The sequence below is a fragment of the Oncorhynchus mykiss genome, unplaced genomic scaffold, assembly GCF_013265735.2.
Source record: "Oncorhynchus mykiss isolate Arlee unplaced genomic scaffold, USDA_OmykA_1.1 un_scaffold_215, whole genome shotgun sequence".
In the NCBI taxonomy this organism is placed as follows: domain Eukaryota; kingdom Metazoa; phylum Chordata; class Actinopteri; order Salmoniformes; family Salmonidae; genus Oncorhynchus; species Oncorhynchus mykiss.
The window spans coordinates 44,860-61,718 of NW_023493685.1; the positions used below are offsets into that span (position 1 = coordinate 44,860).

Here is a 16,859-nt window from a genome sequence, read left to right on the forward strand (position 1 = left end):
AGTATCTCTCTCTCCATTTCTCTCTCTCTCTCCTCCAGGAACTCAGCAGCCACGTCAATTATTCAAGCCTAACACGCTGTGGGAACACCAAACTCAATTGTTCATTTTAATTAAATCTCTCTCTTGTTCTTTGCTTTGAGGAAGAAGTGTTAATGCCAACACTCAATAAAAATCTATAAAAATGTTCAACAATGGCTGCACCTCCTGCACAGACTGAGACAACTGAATGTCAACACCCAGATACTCTCCAACTACCACAGCTGTCATATAGAGAGTGTGCAGACTGTCTGTTTCCTGGGCTGGTACACTGGGCTGTCAGCAGCCAACAAGGGCATCCTCAAGAGGACTGTGAACCTGGGGTCCAAGCTCTGTGGGCTGCAGTGCAAGGGGCTTCAGGGCCTCTATAATAGACAGGTAAGGTCTTTTGGGGGGGTATTTTATTAGGATTCCCATTAGCTGTTGAAAAAGCAGCAGCTACTCTTCCTGGGGTCCACAAGGGACAAGGCCAAACACGTCATAGAGGATCCTACACACAATCTTGCCCAATGTTTTGAGATTTTGCCCTGTCACTGTTCAGCAAGAATAGGAGCAAGGCAAGTTTCATTCCGATGGCCATCAGGCTGCTGAACAGTGGGACATAGGACAGATGTAGAATGCTGAACAGTGGGACATAGGACAGATGTAGAATGCTGAACAGTGGGACATAGGACAGATGTAGGATGTTGAACAGTGGGACATAGGACAGATGTAGGATGCTGAACAGTGGGACATAGGACAGATGTAGGATGTTGAACAGTGGGACATAGGACAGATGTAGGATGTTGAACAGTGGGACATAAGACAGATGTAGGATGCTGAACAGTGGGACATAGGACAGATGTAGGATGCTGAACAGTGGGACATAGGACAGATGTAGGATGCTGAACAGTGGGACATAAGACAGATGTAGGATGCTGAACAGTGGGACATAGGACAGATGTAGGATGTTGAACAGTGGGACATAGGACAGATGTAGAATGCTGAACAGTGGGACATAGGACAGATGTAGGATGCTGAACAGTGGGACATAGGACAGATGTAGGATGCTGAACAGTGGGACATAAGACAGATGTAGGATGCTGAACAGTGGGACATAGGACAGATGTAGGATGCTGAACAGTGGGACATAGGACAGATGTAGGATGCTGAACAGTGGGACATAGGACAGATGTAGGCACAATACATGGTCGGACAGTAGACTGCAGAAATTGAATAATTATTATCTTTCCAGTGTTTTCCAGTTTGAATGTATTATAGTGTATCGTATCGTTTTGTGTATTTGTATTCTGGCTTCACAAAATGAAAATCCATGCATATCGTAAGGTATGGTATGTAGGGTGATGGTGTCATGATGTACTGTGTAACAGGACTCAGTCCACTAAGACAGAGAGGTCCCTTGACAGGGGAGTGAGGGGAGGAAGGTGAACCAAACAGGTGTAACATGTTAAAGGAGATGCTGTTGGGTCTAATGCTGCGCCAGCTCTCTTCTCTCTGCTGCTTGCTTTCAGGTCATTCCTGGAGTGGGGGAACGATTGGGTTTCCAAATCATTTAATCAATCTCCTGTTATTGAAATATTTTATTTAAGCAACTTACAGTACATACAGTTAATTCATTAAATAATCGGGACAGTACCTTGTTTTTTGTTAATATGTCTTTTTAAGTATTGTATTTGTTCAAAGGACAGAGACAGTAGAAAGGGAGACAGATTTTTATTTAACCTTCATTTATCCAGGTTAGTCTCATTGAGATAAAAATCTATTTTTCAAGAGATACCTGGTCCAACCAAGACAACAGCAGGGGTGAACAATGTTTTAGACAAATATGTAACAACTGACAGACACCATCTTTTTTTTTTTCAATTACAAAATCATGCAAGCGTCATAGATTAAAAAAACCTATCATATGTATCACCGCATCAAGTCCGAATGACAATCACATTCCTCGGTAACGTGAGTCAACCAAACTTTTAAACTCTTCCAGGGAAACAAGCTCCTGGGATTTCAAGCTGGTCTGGAGAGGATTACAAGACCACAGAGCTGAGTAGCTAAAACACTTTTTGCCATGAGCCATTCTGATTTTAGAAATGGTTAAAAGTAACTAGGAGTGAGACCATAATTGGTATTGCTTTTCTGACCTTATCAAAGAAGTACAGAGAGAAAGTGGCAGTTTTCCCAAAATTGCCTTATAGATCATAGTAGACCAATGTTTGAGCCTACATAGAGTCAACGAAGACCAGCCAACAGCACTATAGAGATCACAGTGGTGTGTCAGAAGCTTTTGGTTGGTAATTAACCTAAGAGCTGCATGATACACGGAATCAAGTGCCTTCAGGGTTGTGTTTGAGGTCGGCATACAACTGACATCACTGTAGTCCAAGACAGACAAGAATGTACACCGTACCAGCTCTTTTTTGGCTTCCAAAGAAAAACAAGCCTAATGCCGGTAATAAAAACCTATTCTCAACTTGATCTTCTTTATCAGGTTCTCAACATGATTAATGAGGCTCAGCTTCTCACCCACTCAAACTCCCAGATATTTGTACGTCTTGACTTGCTCTATTGAATTTCCTTCCAAGGTAGTAATGGCATGGTTTTCAGAGAGTTTAGTATTGGAAAATACCATTGTAATTTGTTTTAGAGGAATTCAGAACAAGCTTCAAACCCTACAGATTTTGTTGAATGATGTTAAAAGCTGTTTGAACTTTTACAAAATCCAAAGTCAAACTGCTTCCACTTGAATTGAGAACACTGTCATCCGCACTACAATTTGACATCAACTGTCTCAATATGTCTCCCAATGTTGTTTATCTAGATAATGAACAACAGGGGACTTACAATTGATCCCTGAGGAACACCTGAGTGCAGCTCTATGATGTCAGACTTACAACCACCTGCCTTATTAAACTGGGTTCTATTTGACATGTAGTTCACAAACCACTGTAGAACATGACCGGTAATCCCAATGCACTTCAGTCTCTGCACCAATACAGTATGGTCCACAGTGTCAAATGCCTTTGACGAATCTATTAACATGGCACAATGCAACTTCTTATGCAGAGCACAGTGAATATCATCCAAAACCATACATGTTGTTGTAACAGTGCTGTGGCTTGCCCTGAAACCTGATTGCAAACCACTCAAAATATTGTTTTCCTGGAGGTAGTCTTTAAGCTGCTTATTGCCTAGGAACTCTGTTACTTTTGCCATAACAGACCATTTTGATATGGGCCAATAGTTACTCTATAGAATGGGAACACCTCCTTTCAAAACAGGTAGGACAAAAGCCATCCAATCATCAGCCGAATCAGACCTTCTTGCTTTAGCCCACACAGTATTCCATTTCCTTATGATTTTAGCTAGTTCACCTGAGAACCAAGTGTTGTCTCTGCCCTTAACTATGCATTGTTTGAAAGGGTCATGCTTGTTGCATACATCCTGGAATGCTTTGTGGAAGTAAGAGAAAGCTAATTCAACGGAGGGAGACAGAAGTAGGATTCGTAACCCCACTGCCAGTGGGTATGTGTGGTCCGGCAGCAGCACTACCACAAGACCAGACTCTGGTACGTTGACATTTGCATTGCTACTCAAATATAACCACTCTGTTTTTTTCTATTGGGTTCTGCCACTAGAAACCATACCATAGCCCTAAACATGTAGTTCCAATGGCTCAGTGGGTAGAGCACGGTGCTGGCAAAACCAGGGTTTGAGTCCCGCATGAGCCACATATACTGAATAAATGTGACATACTGTATACGCACACATACAGCCTAGAAACAGTGAAAAAGACAGTCACACATTCAACCTTTACTGTGAACGTGCACATACACAAAAACCCATACAAGTTCCCCTGTGTGTGTGTGTGTGTGTGCATCCGTATATGTGTCTGTGTGAATGCTGTATGACTGTCAATGTCAACAGTTCTGTAAGTCACATTGGATAAAAAAAACTGCTAAATGTCTATCTTATTATTACTATGGTAGACAGCTGGACTGAGCAAATAGAGTATACAGGAAGACTAACTGGAAAAAGGAAGACAGACAGACACACATTCATCCTTTTGTGTGTACACACCACATACACATGCTTAGAAACTCACTGTACACCTGTCCTGTCTGCACCTAGTCTCAACAATAATAAACGCAGACTACCTTGTCATTGAAGACAGGTGATACTGTCCTTTGGTCTCAAATACACACACATGCACACACATGCACGCACACACTCACACCTACACACACACCTCTTATTTTTCTACCTCTGTGTTTAGCCTACTGTGAGATACAAATTATGCCAAATGAAATAACCAATGGGATGGATGATTCCAGGCTCTGCTGAACTCCACAGGTCCACCATTTTAAAGTAGTCAAAGTAGTCAACTGGGTGGGGCTTCCTATGGGTTGTAGCCTCAATCAAACGGACCATGCTGTCACAGACACTATAATAGCACAGATATAAAGATGAGTCCTCTATCTATCTCTATGTGGTATGCTGACACCATTCCCTTTCCCTACTTCTCCAGATGTCTTCCTGGTGGTAGGAGGCCCTCTAATGGAGGCATGATGGAGTGCAGTAGAACAGTATTTCAGGATTCCTCCTGAGAATCAGTGGTGATGTAAATCTTTAGCATGTAAATCTTGGTGGGGCAAACTAAACATTTTTTTATGCATGCCAGCAAAGACACAACACAACACTAAACAATACATTCATTGCACTATAACGGTGACAAACGGTGCACACAAACTGTTCGGGCCTACATAAAGCTGTTCTAACAGCAGAGCTTTGTTTTCAGCACCATGGAGTGAATCCTTACCACCACAACATCAGCGGAGCCTTGTCTGGCAGCGAAACAGTTCACCCAGCCTCATTTACTGCCTTTAAAAAAAACATGCAATTCAAATAGTCGGGATAGCCATTTGATTAGCTGTTCAGGAGTCTCATGGCTTGGGGGTAGAAGCTGATATGAAGCCTTTTGGACCTAGACTTGGCGCTCCGGAACAGCTTTCCGTGCGGTAGCAGAAAGAACGTTCTATGACAAGGGTGGCTGGAGTTAGGGCCTTCCTCTGACACCACCTGGTATAGAGGTCCTGAATGTCAGGAAGCTTAGCCCCAGTGATGTACTGGGCCGTACGCACTACCCTCTGTAGTGCTTTGCGGTCAGAGGCCGAGCAGTTGCCATACCAAGCGGTGATGCAACCAGTCAGGATTTTCTCGATGGTGCAGCTGTAGAACTTTTTGAGGATCTGAGGACCACATTTTTTCAGTCAACCGGGGGGGAAATGGCGTTGTCGTGCCCTCTTCACAACTGTCTTGGTGTGTTTGGTCCATGATAGTTTGTTGGTTATGTGGAAAGAAAGAACTTGAAGCTCTCAACCTGCTCCACTACAGCCTGTCGATGAGAATGGGGGCGTGCTCTGTCCTCCTTTTCCTGTAGTCCACAATCATCTTCTTTGTTTTGATCACTTTGAGTGAGATGTTGTTTACCTGGCACCACAATGCCAGGTCTCTGACCTCCTCCCTATTGGCTGTCTCATCGTTGTCTGTGATCAGGACTACCACTATTGTGTTGTTGGCAAACTTAATGATGGTGTAGGAGTCATGCTTTGCCATGCAGTCATGGGTGAACAGGGAGTACAGGAGGGGACATAGCACGCACCCCTGAGGGGCCCCCGTGTTGAGGATCAGGTGGGAAAGGGCAGTGTGGAGTGCAATAGAGATTGCATCCTCTGTGGATCTGTTGGCGCGGAATGAAAATAGGAGTGGGTTTCTGGGATAAGGGTGTTAAATAGGAGTGGGTTTCTGGGATAATGGTGTTGATGTGAGCCATGACCAGCCTTTCAAAGCACTTCATGGCTACAGATGTGATTGCTACGGGTCGGTAGTCATTTAGGCAGGTTACCCTGGTGTTCTTGGGCACAGGGACTATGGTGGTCTGCTTGAAACATGTTGATATTACAGACTCATTTAGGGACAGGTTGAAAATGTCAGTGAAGACATTTGCCAGTTGGTCAGCGCATGCTCGGAGTACACATCCTGGTAATCCGTCTGGCCCTGCGGCCTTGTGAATGTTGACCTGTTTAAAGGTCTTACTCACATCGGCAACGGAGAGTGTGATCACACAGTCGTCCGGAACAGCTGATGCTCTCATGCATGCCTCAGTTTTGCTTACCTCGAAGCGAGCATAGAAGTAATTTAGCTTGTCTGGTAGGCTCGTGTCACTGGGCAGCTTGCGGCTGTGCTTCCCTTTATAGTCCGTAATAGTTTGCAAGCCCTGCCACATTCGACGAGCGTCGGAGTCAGTGTAGTACGATCCAATCTTAATCCTGTATTGACGCTTGCCTGTTTGATGGTTAATCTGAGGTCATAGTGGGATTTCTTATAAGCGTCCGGGTTAGAGTCCTGCTCCTTGAAAGCAGAAGGTCTACCCTTTAGCTCAGTGCGGATGTTGCCTGTAATCCATGGCTTCTGTTTGGGGTATGTAGGTGCGGTCACTGTGAGGACGATGTCATCGATGCACTTATTGATGGGGCAGCAGGGGGCGGCAGGTAGCCTAGTGGTTAGAGCATTGGGCCAGTAACCCAAGCTGATTGAATCCCCGAGCTGACAAGGTAAAAATCTGTTGTTCTGCCCCTGAATAAGGCAGTCAACCCACTGTTCCCCGGTAGGCCGTCATTGTAAATAAGAATTTGTTCTTAACGGACTTGCCTAGTTAAATAAAGGTTGAATAAAAAAATGAATTGATGAAACCAGTGACCGATGTGGTGTACTCCTCAATGCCTTCGGAAGAATCCCGGAACATATTCCAGTCTGTGCTAGCAAAACAGTCCGGTAGCTTAGCACATGCGTCATCTGAACATTTCCGATTGAGTGAGTCACTGGTACTACCTGCTTTAGTTTTTGCTTGTGAGCAGGAATCAGGTGGTCAGATTTGCCAAATGGAGGACGAAAGAGAGCTTTGTACACGTCTCTGTATGTAGAGTAAAGGTGGTCTAGAGATTTTTCCTCTGGTTGTACATGTAACATGCTGGTAGAAATGAGGTAAAATGGATTTAAGATTCCCTGCATTAAAGTCCCCGAGCTACTAGGAGCGCCGCCTCTGGATGAGCTTTTTCTTATTTGCTTATGGCCTTATACAGCTCGTTGACTGTGGTCTTAACGCCAGCATCGGTTTGTGCTGGTAAATAGACAGCTACGAAAAATAGAGATGAAAACTCTTGGTAAATAGTGTGGTCTACTGCTTATCATGAGATACTCTACCTCAGGCGAGCAAAACCTTGAGACTTCCTTAATATTAGATTTCGTACAACAGTTGTTATTTACAAATAGACACAGACCGCCACCCCTTGTCTTACCGGAGGCAGCTGTTCTATCTTGCTAATGCACCGAAAACCCAGCCAGTTGTATGTTATCCATGTAGTCGTTCAGCTACGACGTGGTGAAACATAAGATACTACAGTTTTTAATGTCCCGGAGGTAAGATAGTCTTGATTGGATATCATCCATTTTATTATGAAATGATTGCACGTTGGCTAAAAGGACTGATGGTAGAGGCGGATCCTTACAAGGCACCCCGACCAACGTCCCCAATATCTCCGTCTCTTCTTCATGAGAATGAAGGGGATTTGGCGGGAGTCTGAAGTAAATCCTTCACGTTCGACTCGTTAAAGAAAAAAATCTTTGTCCAGTACGAGGTGAGTAATCACTGTCCTGATATCCAGAAGCTCTTCTCAGTTATAATAGATGATGGCAGAAACATTATGTACAGAATAAGTTACAAATAACGTGAAAAAACACACACAATAGCACAATTTGTTAGGAGCCCATAAAACGGCAGCCATCTCCTCCGGCGCCAGTGATCCCCTTATCACTTATTGTTGAATTTGCGATTTCCAACTTGCTGTGTAATGTTTATGTTGAATGGCCGATGAGCACCAATACGTTTTTATCTATAATTTCTCTTCATATGAAAAGCTCGGGGACTTTAATATATATATATATATATATATATATATATATATATATATATATATATATATATATATATATATTTTTTTTTTAAGCTAAACTGGTTGTCTTCCCACCTGCCCTGAATGACGCGTCGCCACCGCTGCTGATATTAAGCAATAACTGCAGAAGCTACAGTATATTGGACCAGGACTAGTCATTAGCTGCATAGGGAGAAAGTTTTCTTTACACACACAAAATCATACCTGGTCCGGATGGACCTGATCAAATCAAAGTCGGTAACAACTAACGTAACTCTCTGAGCGAATCACTTTCACCGGATGTGACGTAAGACACTGAGTCGGGCATCCTTCCTTTCGGTCGCAGGCTGCACGTAGCTGCAGCGGTCTGATAAGTAACGTCCCCAGAAGTCAGCTGTTGCTGGAATATCGGTTGTTATTGGTTCTTTTGGAGGGCACTAACCACCCAACAATATGCCCATGTACCAGGTAAAGCCCGTCTTTGGGGATGACATAAAGACTGATTTGCCAACCTGCATGTACAAGTTGCCGAATATCCACGCGCAGAGAAGTGCAAGTGGCTGCTCGGAACATGCGCTTCAGGTAACTAACGTTATTTGAAATCCGACCATAAATGGACTAGCTAATCTCACTAATGTCATGAATTAACTAGCCAGCTAATAAATGTGACAATTTGCTGTCAAAAATGAGCTAACGTTACATAGCCCCACAACAACAACAGTTTGATCATTTGCCAGAAAATTAGCTAACGTTAGCCTAGCTTCAACCCTACCAATCTCTTATTCGGCTGATGCAATGATGTGTGGCTGACTAACGTAATTTGAGTTAACTACCGTAGCTAGATGTTTTGGTTGTGCCCCCCAGAATTTGTGACAGGACGTTACCAGTACACTACTCCGAACGTATATTTTCCTCTACATAGTTAGTTAGATTTTAGCAGCCAGCATATGATTGGCCCAGGTCAGACATTTTGTGTGCTAGACTGAGTGGATGATATTGGTGGGTGTAACTGACTGCCAGTAATTTACTACTGTAGCTAGCTAACGTTAGCGAGACAGCAACAAAAACATGTCATTATACAGTATAATGAACAACTACGTTATATAGACGTGCTGTCATTTCTAGTAGCCTTTTTCTATATGCCATGTAGGCTAATGGATTCAGCCATAGCCGAGCCTAATATTATAGTGTTGCTAGCTGGCTATAGGAATGGCTCTGAATTCAGCCTTATCAACAATGACTCCCTGTTTACAATCATCAGACCAAATGATCTAGCTAGTTTATAAGAATGAGTCAATGACACATTTCTGTTTTCATGTTTGGTGTTTTGACAGCTCACCTAAAGATTTCCTCAGGAAACACAGCTTTCTTGGCAATCAATCCCTTCACCTCCCTCAGTATTCAGTCCCCCTCAAACAATTATCTGCCTGACTACATAGTCCCTCAGTGGGACAAAGGCCTAGCCAATGTTGCACTGAAAGTTGCTAATATTGTGTTGATTCGATGACAATTGCCATAGTAAAGGGAAACGTTGATAGTGTTAACTAACAGGGAAAACTCTAGAAAGTTGAGAAGTTCAATCTAGCGGCAGTCCCGGGGGAGTTGCGTGCCTGCCTGCAGCTTGGAGGGAACATTGGGCTTAACATGAATGATCATGTAATGTGTGTGTATTGTGTTAACACATTTCCTTCACAGGGCCCTGAGGGCAGCATGTGTGTGTTTGTTTGTGGCAGGGTGTGTTTACTTTCTCTTTTTGTCAGACAGGTGGACCCTGCAGTACAGGCTTTGGAGCTGCGTCAGCATAAAATCAAGTGTTTGTCTTAATGTACTATATATGTGTTAACCATAGCTCTCCACCCCCCCCGTAGAATGGGACAGAGGTGGACCCTGCGTTCAGAGACCTGGAGGTACGTCAGGATAAGATCATGCGCAGGCTCTATGAATTGAAGGCAGCCGTGGATGGCCTGGCCAAGACCGTGACCACACCCGACGCTGACCTGGACCAGACTGTGACCTCTCTCTCCCAGAGTCCCACAGCCACATCCTTTAGAGGTACTGCAGACCTGGACTCCCTACTGGGCAAGGTGAGGAATAGAGCTCTTGTCTGTTAAATATCTTATAGAAATAGAGCTCTTGTCAATTATAGGAGTAGAGCTCTTGTCTGTTAGTGATCTTATAGGAGTAGAGCTCTTGTCTGTTAGTGATCTTATAGGAGTAGAGCTCTTGTCTGTTAGAGATCTTATAGGAGTAGAGCTCTTGTCTGTTAGAGATCTTATAGGAATAGAGCTCTTGTCTGTTAGAGATCTTATAGGAGTAGAGCTCTTGTCTGTTAGAGATCTTATAGGAATAGAGCTCTTGTCTGTTAGAGATCTTATAGGAATAGAGCTCTTGTCTGTTAGAGATCTTATAGGAGTAGAGCTCTTGTCTGTTAGAGATCTTATAGGAGTAGAGCTCTTGTCTGTTAGTGATCTTATAGGAGTAGAGCTCTTGTCTGTTAGTGATCTTATAGGAGTAGAGCTCTTGTCTGTTAGAGATCTTATAGGAGTAGAGCTCTTGTCTGTTAGTGATCTTATAGGAGTAGAGCTCTTGTCTGTTAGAGATCTTATAGGAGTAGAGCTCTTGTCTGTTAGAGATCTTATAGGAGTAGAGCTCTTGTCTGTTAGAGATCTTATAGGAATAGAGCTCTTGTCTGTTAGAGATCTTATAGGAATAGAGCTCTTGTCTGTTAGAGATCTTATAGGAATAGAGCTCTTGTCTGTTAGAGATCTTATAGGAATAGAGCTCTTGTCTGTTAGAGATCTTATAGGAGTAGAGCTCTTGTCTGTTAGTGATCTTATAGGAGTAGAGCTCTTGTCTGTTAGAGATCTTATAGGAGTAGAGCTCTTGTCTGTTAGAGATCTTATAGGAATAGAGCTCTTGTCTGTTAGAGATCTTATAGGAGTAGAGCTCTTGTCTGTTAGAGATCTTATAGGAGTAGAGCTCTTGTCTGTTAGAGATCTTATAGGAATAGAGCTCTTGTCTGTTAGAGATCTTATAGGAGTAGAGCTCTTGTCTGTTAGAGATCTTATAGGAATAGAGCTCTTGTCTGTTAGAGATCTTATAGGAATAGCAATTCATTAAGTTGAGTTTCGTCAATACGCCGCATAATTTGTCTATTTCGGCTGTGCCACGACTCAAGTGTGGTGGAAACGCCTTATGAGGGTATCATCATAATTTGTCCTGTACCCATTAGGACCTTGGTGCCCTCCGGGACATTGTGATCAACGCCAATCCAGCACGACCACCCCTCACCCTGCTGGTGCTCCACGCAATGCTGTGCCAGCGCTACCGGGTGCTCTCCAGTGTGCATGTCCACTCATCAGTGTCCGGTGTGCCCGCGCAGCTGCTCGCCTGCCTGGGGCCGCGCCACGCAGACAGCTACGTCCGCCAGCGTTTCCAGCTGGGCTTCACCCTTATATGGAAAGATGGTGAGGGTTGGTGGTAGTCAGAGACAGGGTAGTAAAAGAGTAGAAAGTTTAGATTGGGAACAGTGGGTGGGCAGATTGGGTTAAGTGAAGGGGGTGGAGAGACTGGGTAGAAAAAGAGGGGAATGTTGGGAGAGGGGGGGTAGAAAGAGTAGTGGAGTGAGAGATAGGGTATGGCTAGGAATGTCACCTAGCTTTGAACTGACGTGACTGGTCTAGGTTAGGGAGATGTGATGTCAGACGTACTAGTATCGCTCACCATTTACTATTCATATGTATAGACAATGTGTCCTTTCATTGTTAGCTGCTTTCAACATTTTTAACACCTATTTAGATTATCTCTGGAGTAAATGTACCTTTCTCCTCTCATCCCTTGCCCTCTCTTCCGTCTCCCCCCTCTCTTTCTCTCTCGCCGTCTCCCCCCTCTCTTTCTCTCTCGCCGTCTCCCCCCTCTCTCTCTCTCGCCGTCTCCCCCCTCTCTCTCTCCGTCTCCCCCCTCTCTCTCTCCGTCTCCCCCCTCTCTCTCTCCGTCTCCCCCCTCTCTCTCTCTCGCCGTCTCTCTCTCTCGTCGTCTCCCTCCCTCTCTGTATCTCTATATCTCTAGTCTCCAAGCTGCAGATGAAGTTCAGCATTCAGAACATGTGCCCCATCGAGGGCGAGGCCAACGTGGCGCGCTTCTTGTTCCGCCTCGTTGCCCCTTACCCCAGCGACCCCGCCCTGGCTACACTGGTGGACAGTTGGGTGGACACAGCCTTCTTCCAGCTCGCTGAGGGCAGCGCTAAGGAGCGGTCGGCAGTCCTCCGCGCCCTCAACGGCGCTTTGGGTCGCGACCCCTGGCTGGCCGGTCCCGAGCTCTCGCTGGCTGACATCGCCTGTTACTGCTGCGTCCTCCAGACAGGCCCTGCCGCCTCCTGTCCTGCCAACGTCCAGCGCTGGCTTAAAGCGTGTGAGAACCTGGGCCACTTTGGCCCCGCCAACCCTCTACTGCAGTGACAGCTGCCTAGCAGATCTCAGGGTGCTTCAATGGAGTAGGTAGAAGATACCCACTAGTCATTGATCCAGAGTCAGATATTGCCCCAGTCCCCTTGTTGGGAATAGAGGTTTTGGGGTGAAGTAGTAGTCTGACCCTAGATCTGTGTACGGGTGACTTCTAGCTGGAGCGCCACCAGGGCCCAGCCTATGGGGTTTAACTGTATCTCTGCACTGTGCTCAGAACGAAAAGGGAATAATTGAATACACCTGTCACATCCCAATACTCTAGAAATGCTCCCTTACTCCCTTACTTGTGTATCTAAGCTTTGCAATGACTGAACAGATATAGATAGCTGTAAACACAGTTCTCCCTCCCTCGTGCCTAACAAGATGATCTACACAGATGGGTGTGTGTGTGGGGGCGTAGTAATGGGGTGTGACTTGATGTTTAACTAAAGAAGCGGTTGAAAAATGTGACGCAACAGGACCTACTGATGTGGTATCTACAGTATGAAAAGTAAAACTTTGTAGCGTTTTTGTTCTTAAATCACTAAAATGTCCACTTTGGATCAAACTTTGAACTGTGGTTTCCCCTGTTTCTTTTGTCTGTATGTATGGTTAGTTTCAGCTTTCGTTCATCGCTTGAACCCTACTTCACTTATATAACCTGAGAAAGAATGAGACTGTTACTTTGTGACATCAATGAGTGTAGCTGTACAAAACATTAGAAACACCTGCTCTTTCCATGACAGACTGACCAGGTGAATCCAGGTGAAATGTCACTTGTTAAATCCACTTCAATCAGTGTCGATGAAGGGGAGGAGACGGGTTAAATAAGGATGTTTAAGCCTTGAGATAATTAGACATGGATTGTGTATGTGTGTCATTTAGAGGGTGAATGGGCAAGACATAGTAGGTGCCAGGCGCACCTGTTTGTGTCAAGAACTGCAAGAATGGTCCACCACCCAAAGGACATCCAGCCAACTGGAGTCAACATGGGTCAGCATCCCTGTGGAAGGCTTTCGACACCTTGTAGAGTCCATGCCCTGATGAAATCGGGCTGTTCTAAGAGCAGAAGAGGGGCTAAGTCAATATTAGGAAGGTATTCCTAATGTTTTGTACACTCAGTGTAAGTGTTAGGTGTTACACACAGAATGACCTTGAAGGAATATTTCACCCACATTACAGAAGGACCTCTTGGTTTCCTCCAGGCCTCGTTTTGTATCACTTTCCAATTATAAAACTGGGGGGGCAAAAATGCTATTTCAGAATGTGTTGGGGGGCATGTCCCCCCCCCTGTCCCCTGTAAAAGTTGCGCCCCTGGTTTCCTTACCATACCAGCAGTCTATGGACAAGGTTAGACATCAATCTATGCTGTGGTTTACCTGGTCACTGTCGCCAAATGACAATTTAGCATATGTGGCACAAATCCAATGCAAGTCAACATCCCATATATATATATTTTTTTTTGCGCTTCATGTCTGCATCATCTTAAAGTAACTTAATTGAGCTACACAATCAATTTTAGACTGAGATCAATATGAACTTAATGCCACATCTGATCTATTGTAAATTAGTTTGGTAAAGCAAGCACTAACTACTGCAGTAGGTTGTCTGGGGTTTCACAGATGGTGTGACAAACGCTAAGAAGAGGAACAGAATGTACTGTCTGGCTGAAACACTTGTTATGTCATCACATAATGGTATTTCTATATTCTTCCTAGACTCTTAATGTTATTTTCTATATTATGTTGTTCTATATTAAACCCAGTGGTGGAAAAAGTACCCAATTGTCATATTTGAGTAAAAGTAATGATACCTTAATAGAAAATGACTCAAGTGAAAGTCACCCAGAAGAATATTACTTAAGTAAAAGTTTTAAAATGTTTTTTGAATATTTGGTTTTGAATATACTTAAGTATCAAATGTAAATGTAATTGGTTAAATGTACTTAATTATCAAAAGTAAAGTTATAACTAATTTCAAATTCCTTATTAAGTAAATACTTTTGTATCATTACTTCTGATACTTAAGTATATTTGTGCAATTACATTTACTTTTGATGCTGAACTATATTTTAAACCAAATACTTTAACTTTTACTCAAGTAGTATTTTACTGGGTAACTTTTACTTGAGTCATTTTCTATGAAGGTATCTTTACTTTTACTTGAGTATGACAGTTGGGTACCTTTTCCACCACTGACTAGTACTTTTGGGTGTGAAGGAAAATGTATGTGAAGTACATTATTTTCATTAGAAAGGAAGTGAAGTAAAAGTCAGATACCCCAAAAACCGATTTAAGTACTTAAGTGCACCACTGATTTAAACCAAATTAATCTGGATTGCTAAAAAAGTGTGAATTATTCAGTAGTAACCCATCTGTCCAATAGGTGGCAGGTGAGTCATTTACTATGGCTTGACAAACTAATATTTTTGCCCTTCCAGGCTTTTCACAGATCAGTTCATATAACGCAGTATGCCAAGAGGTGGGAACAGAATAATCCAGCAGGTAAACTGCAGACAGCAGACACTTTTCCAAAAGACATTCATGTAAACTCAGCAACAAAAAAAAAACCTCTTCACTGTTAACTGCGTTTATTTTCAGCAAACTTAACATGTGTAAATATTTGTATGAACATAACAAGATTCAACAACTGAGACATAAACTGAACAAATTCCACAGTCATGTGACTAACAGAAATTTAATAATGTGTCCCTGAACAAAGGGGGTCAAAATCAAAAGTAACAGTCAGTATCTGGTGTGGCCACCAGCTGCATTAAGTACTGCCGTGCATCTCCTCCTCATGGACTGCACCAGATTTGCCAGTTCTTGCTGTGAGATGTTACCCCACTCTTCCACCAAGGCACCTAAAAAGTCCCGGACATTTCTAGGGGGAATGGCCCTAGGCCCAGACTATGACGGACCCTCCAAATCCATCCTGCTCCAGAGTACAGGCCTCTGTATAACGCTCCTTCCTTCGACGATAAACGTGAATCCGACCATCACCCCTGGTGAGACAAAACTGCGACTCGTAAGTGAAGAGCACTTTTTGCCAGTCCTGTCTGGTCCAGCAACGGTGGGTTTGTGCCCATAGGCGACGTCGTTGCCGGTGATGTCTGGTGAGGACCCGTCTTACAACAAGCCTGCAAGCCCTCAGTCCAGCCTCTCTCAGCCTATTGCGGACAGTCAGCACTGATGGAGAGATTGTGCGCTCCTGGTGTAACTCGGTCAGTTGTTGTTGCCATCCTGTACCTGTCCCGCAGGTGTGATGTTTGGATGTACCGATCCTGTGCAGGTGTTACACGTGGTCTGCCACTGCAAGGACGATCAGCTGTCCGTCCTGTCTCCCTGTAGCGCTGTCTTAGGCTTCTCACGGTACAATCTATTGCCCTGGCCACATCTGCAGTCCTCATGCCTCCTTGCAGCATGCCTAAGCCACATTCACGCAGATGAGCAGGGACCCTGGGCATCTTTCGTTTGGTGTTTTTCAGTGTCAGTAGAAAGGCCTCTTTAGTGTCCTAAGTTTTTATACCTGTGACCTTAATTGCCTACCGTCTGTAAGCTGTTAGTGTCTTAACGATCGTTCCACAGGTGCATGTTCATTAATTGTTTATGGTTCATTGAACAAGCATGGGAAACAGTGTTTAAACCCTTTACAATGAAGATCTGTGAAATTATTTAGATTTTACAAATTATCTTTAAAAGACAGGGGCCTTTCTTTTTTTGCTGAGTTTACATACAGTACCAGTCAAAAGTTTGGACACACCTACTCATTCAAGGGTTTTTCTTTATTTTATACTATTTTCTACATTGTAGAATAATTTAAGAAGAAACCAAAACTGAAATGCCACATATGGAATCATGTAGTAACCAAAAAAAATTAAACAAATCAAAATATTCTTCACTCTTGGCATTCTCTCAACCAGCTTCACCTGAAATGCTTTTCCATGTCTCGAAGGAGTTCCCACATATGCTGAGCACTTGTTGGCTGTTTTTCCTTCACTCTGCGGTCCAACTCAACCCAAACCATCTCATTTGGGTTGAGGTCGGGTGATTGTGGAGGCCAGGTCATCTGACGCAGCACTCCATCGCTCTCCTTCTTGGTAAAATAGACCTTAAACAGCCTGGAGGTGTGTTGGGTCATTGTCCTGTTGAAAAACAAATTATAGTCCCACTAAGCGCAAACCAGATGGGATGGGGTATCGCTCCAGAATGCTGTGGTAGCCATACTGGTTAAGCGTGCATTGAATTCAAAATAAATCACAGACAGTGTCACCAGCAAAGCACCATCACACCACCTCCGTGCTTCACGATGTGAACAACACATGCAGAGATCATCCGTTCACCTACTCTTCCTCACAAAGACACTGCGGTCGGAACCAAAAATCTCAAATTTGGGC

At 43.9% G+C, this 16,859-nt stretch overlaps 1 protein-coding gene across 2 annotated transcripts; it reads left to right on the forward strand.

The window, feature by feature from the left end:
• The first annotated feature begins 8,313 nt into the window (after positions 1-8,313).
• LOC110539039 (aminoacyl tRNA synthase complex-interacting multifunctional protein 2) lies at positions 8,314-13,038 on the forward strand. 2 transcript variants are annotated; one of them, XM_036972975.1, is made up of 4 exons: positions 8,314-8,603; positions 9,890-10,105; positions 11,254-11,488; positions 12,090-13,038. In XM_036972975.1, the coding sequence occupies exons 1-4, from the start codon at positions 8,475-8,477 to the stop codon at positions 12,476-12,478; spliced, it is 969 nt and encodes a 322-aa protein (XP_036828870.1). In that variant the 5' UTR covers positions 8,314-8,474; the 3' UTR covers positions 12,479-13,038. The 2 variants fall into 2 exon arrangements, with proteins under 2 accessions (XP_036828870.1, XP_036828871.1); XM_036972976.1 differs by having other exon boundaries at positions 8,324-8,489.
• Positions 13,039-16,859: the final 3,821 nt, after the last annotated feature.

What these genes read in the sequence shown, in the direction of transcription:
- LOC110539039 (XM_036972975.1), top strand. Translation starts at nt 8,475, where the DNA reads ATGCCCATGTACCAGGTAAAGCCCGTCTTTGGGGATGACATAAAGACT. An exon ending in TGGACTCCCTACTGGGCAAG is followed by an intron (nt 10,106 to 11,253) that starts GTGAGGAATAGA and finishes TGTACCCATTAG; the next exon opens with GACCTTGGTGCCCTCCGGGA. An exon ending in CACCCTTATATGGAAAGATG is followed by an intron (nt 11,489 to 12,089) that starts GTGAGGGTTGGT and finishes CTATATCTCTAG; the next exon opens with TCTCCAAGCTGCAGATGAAG.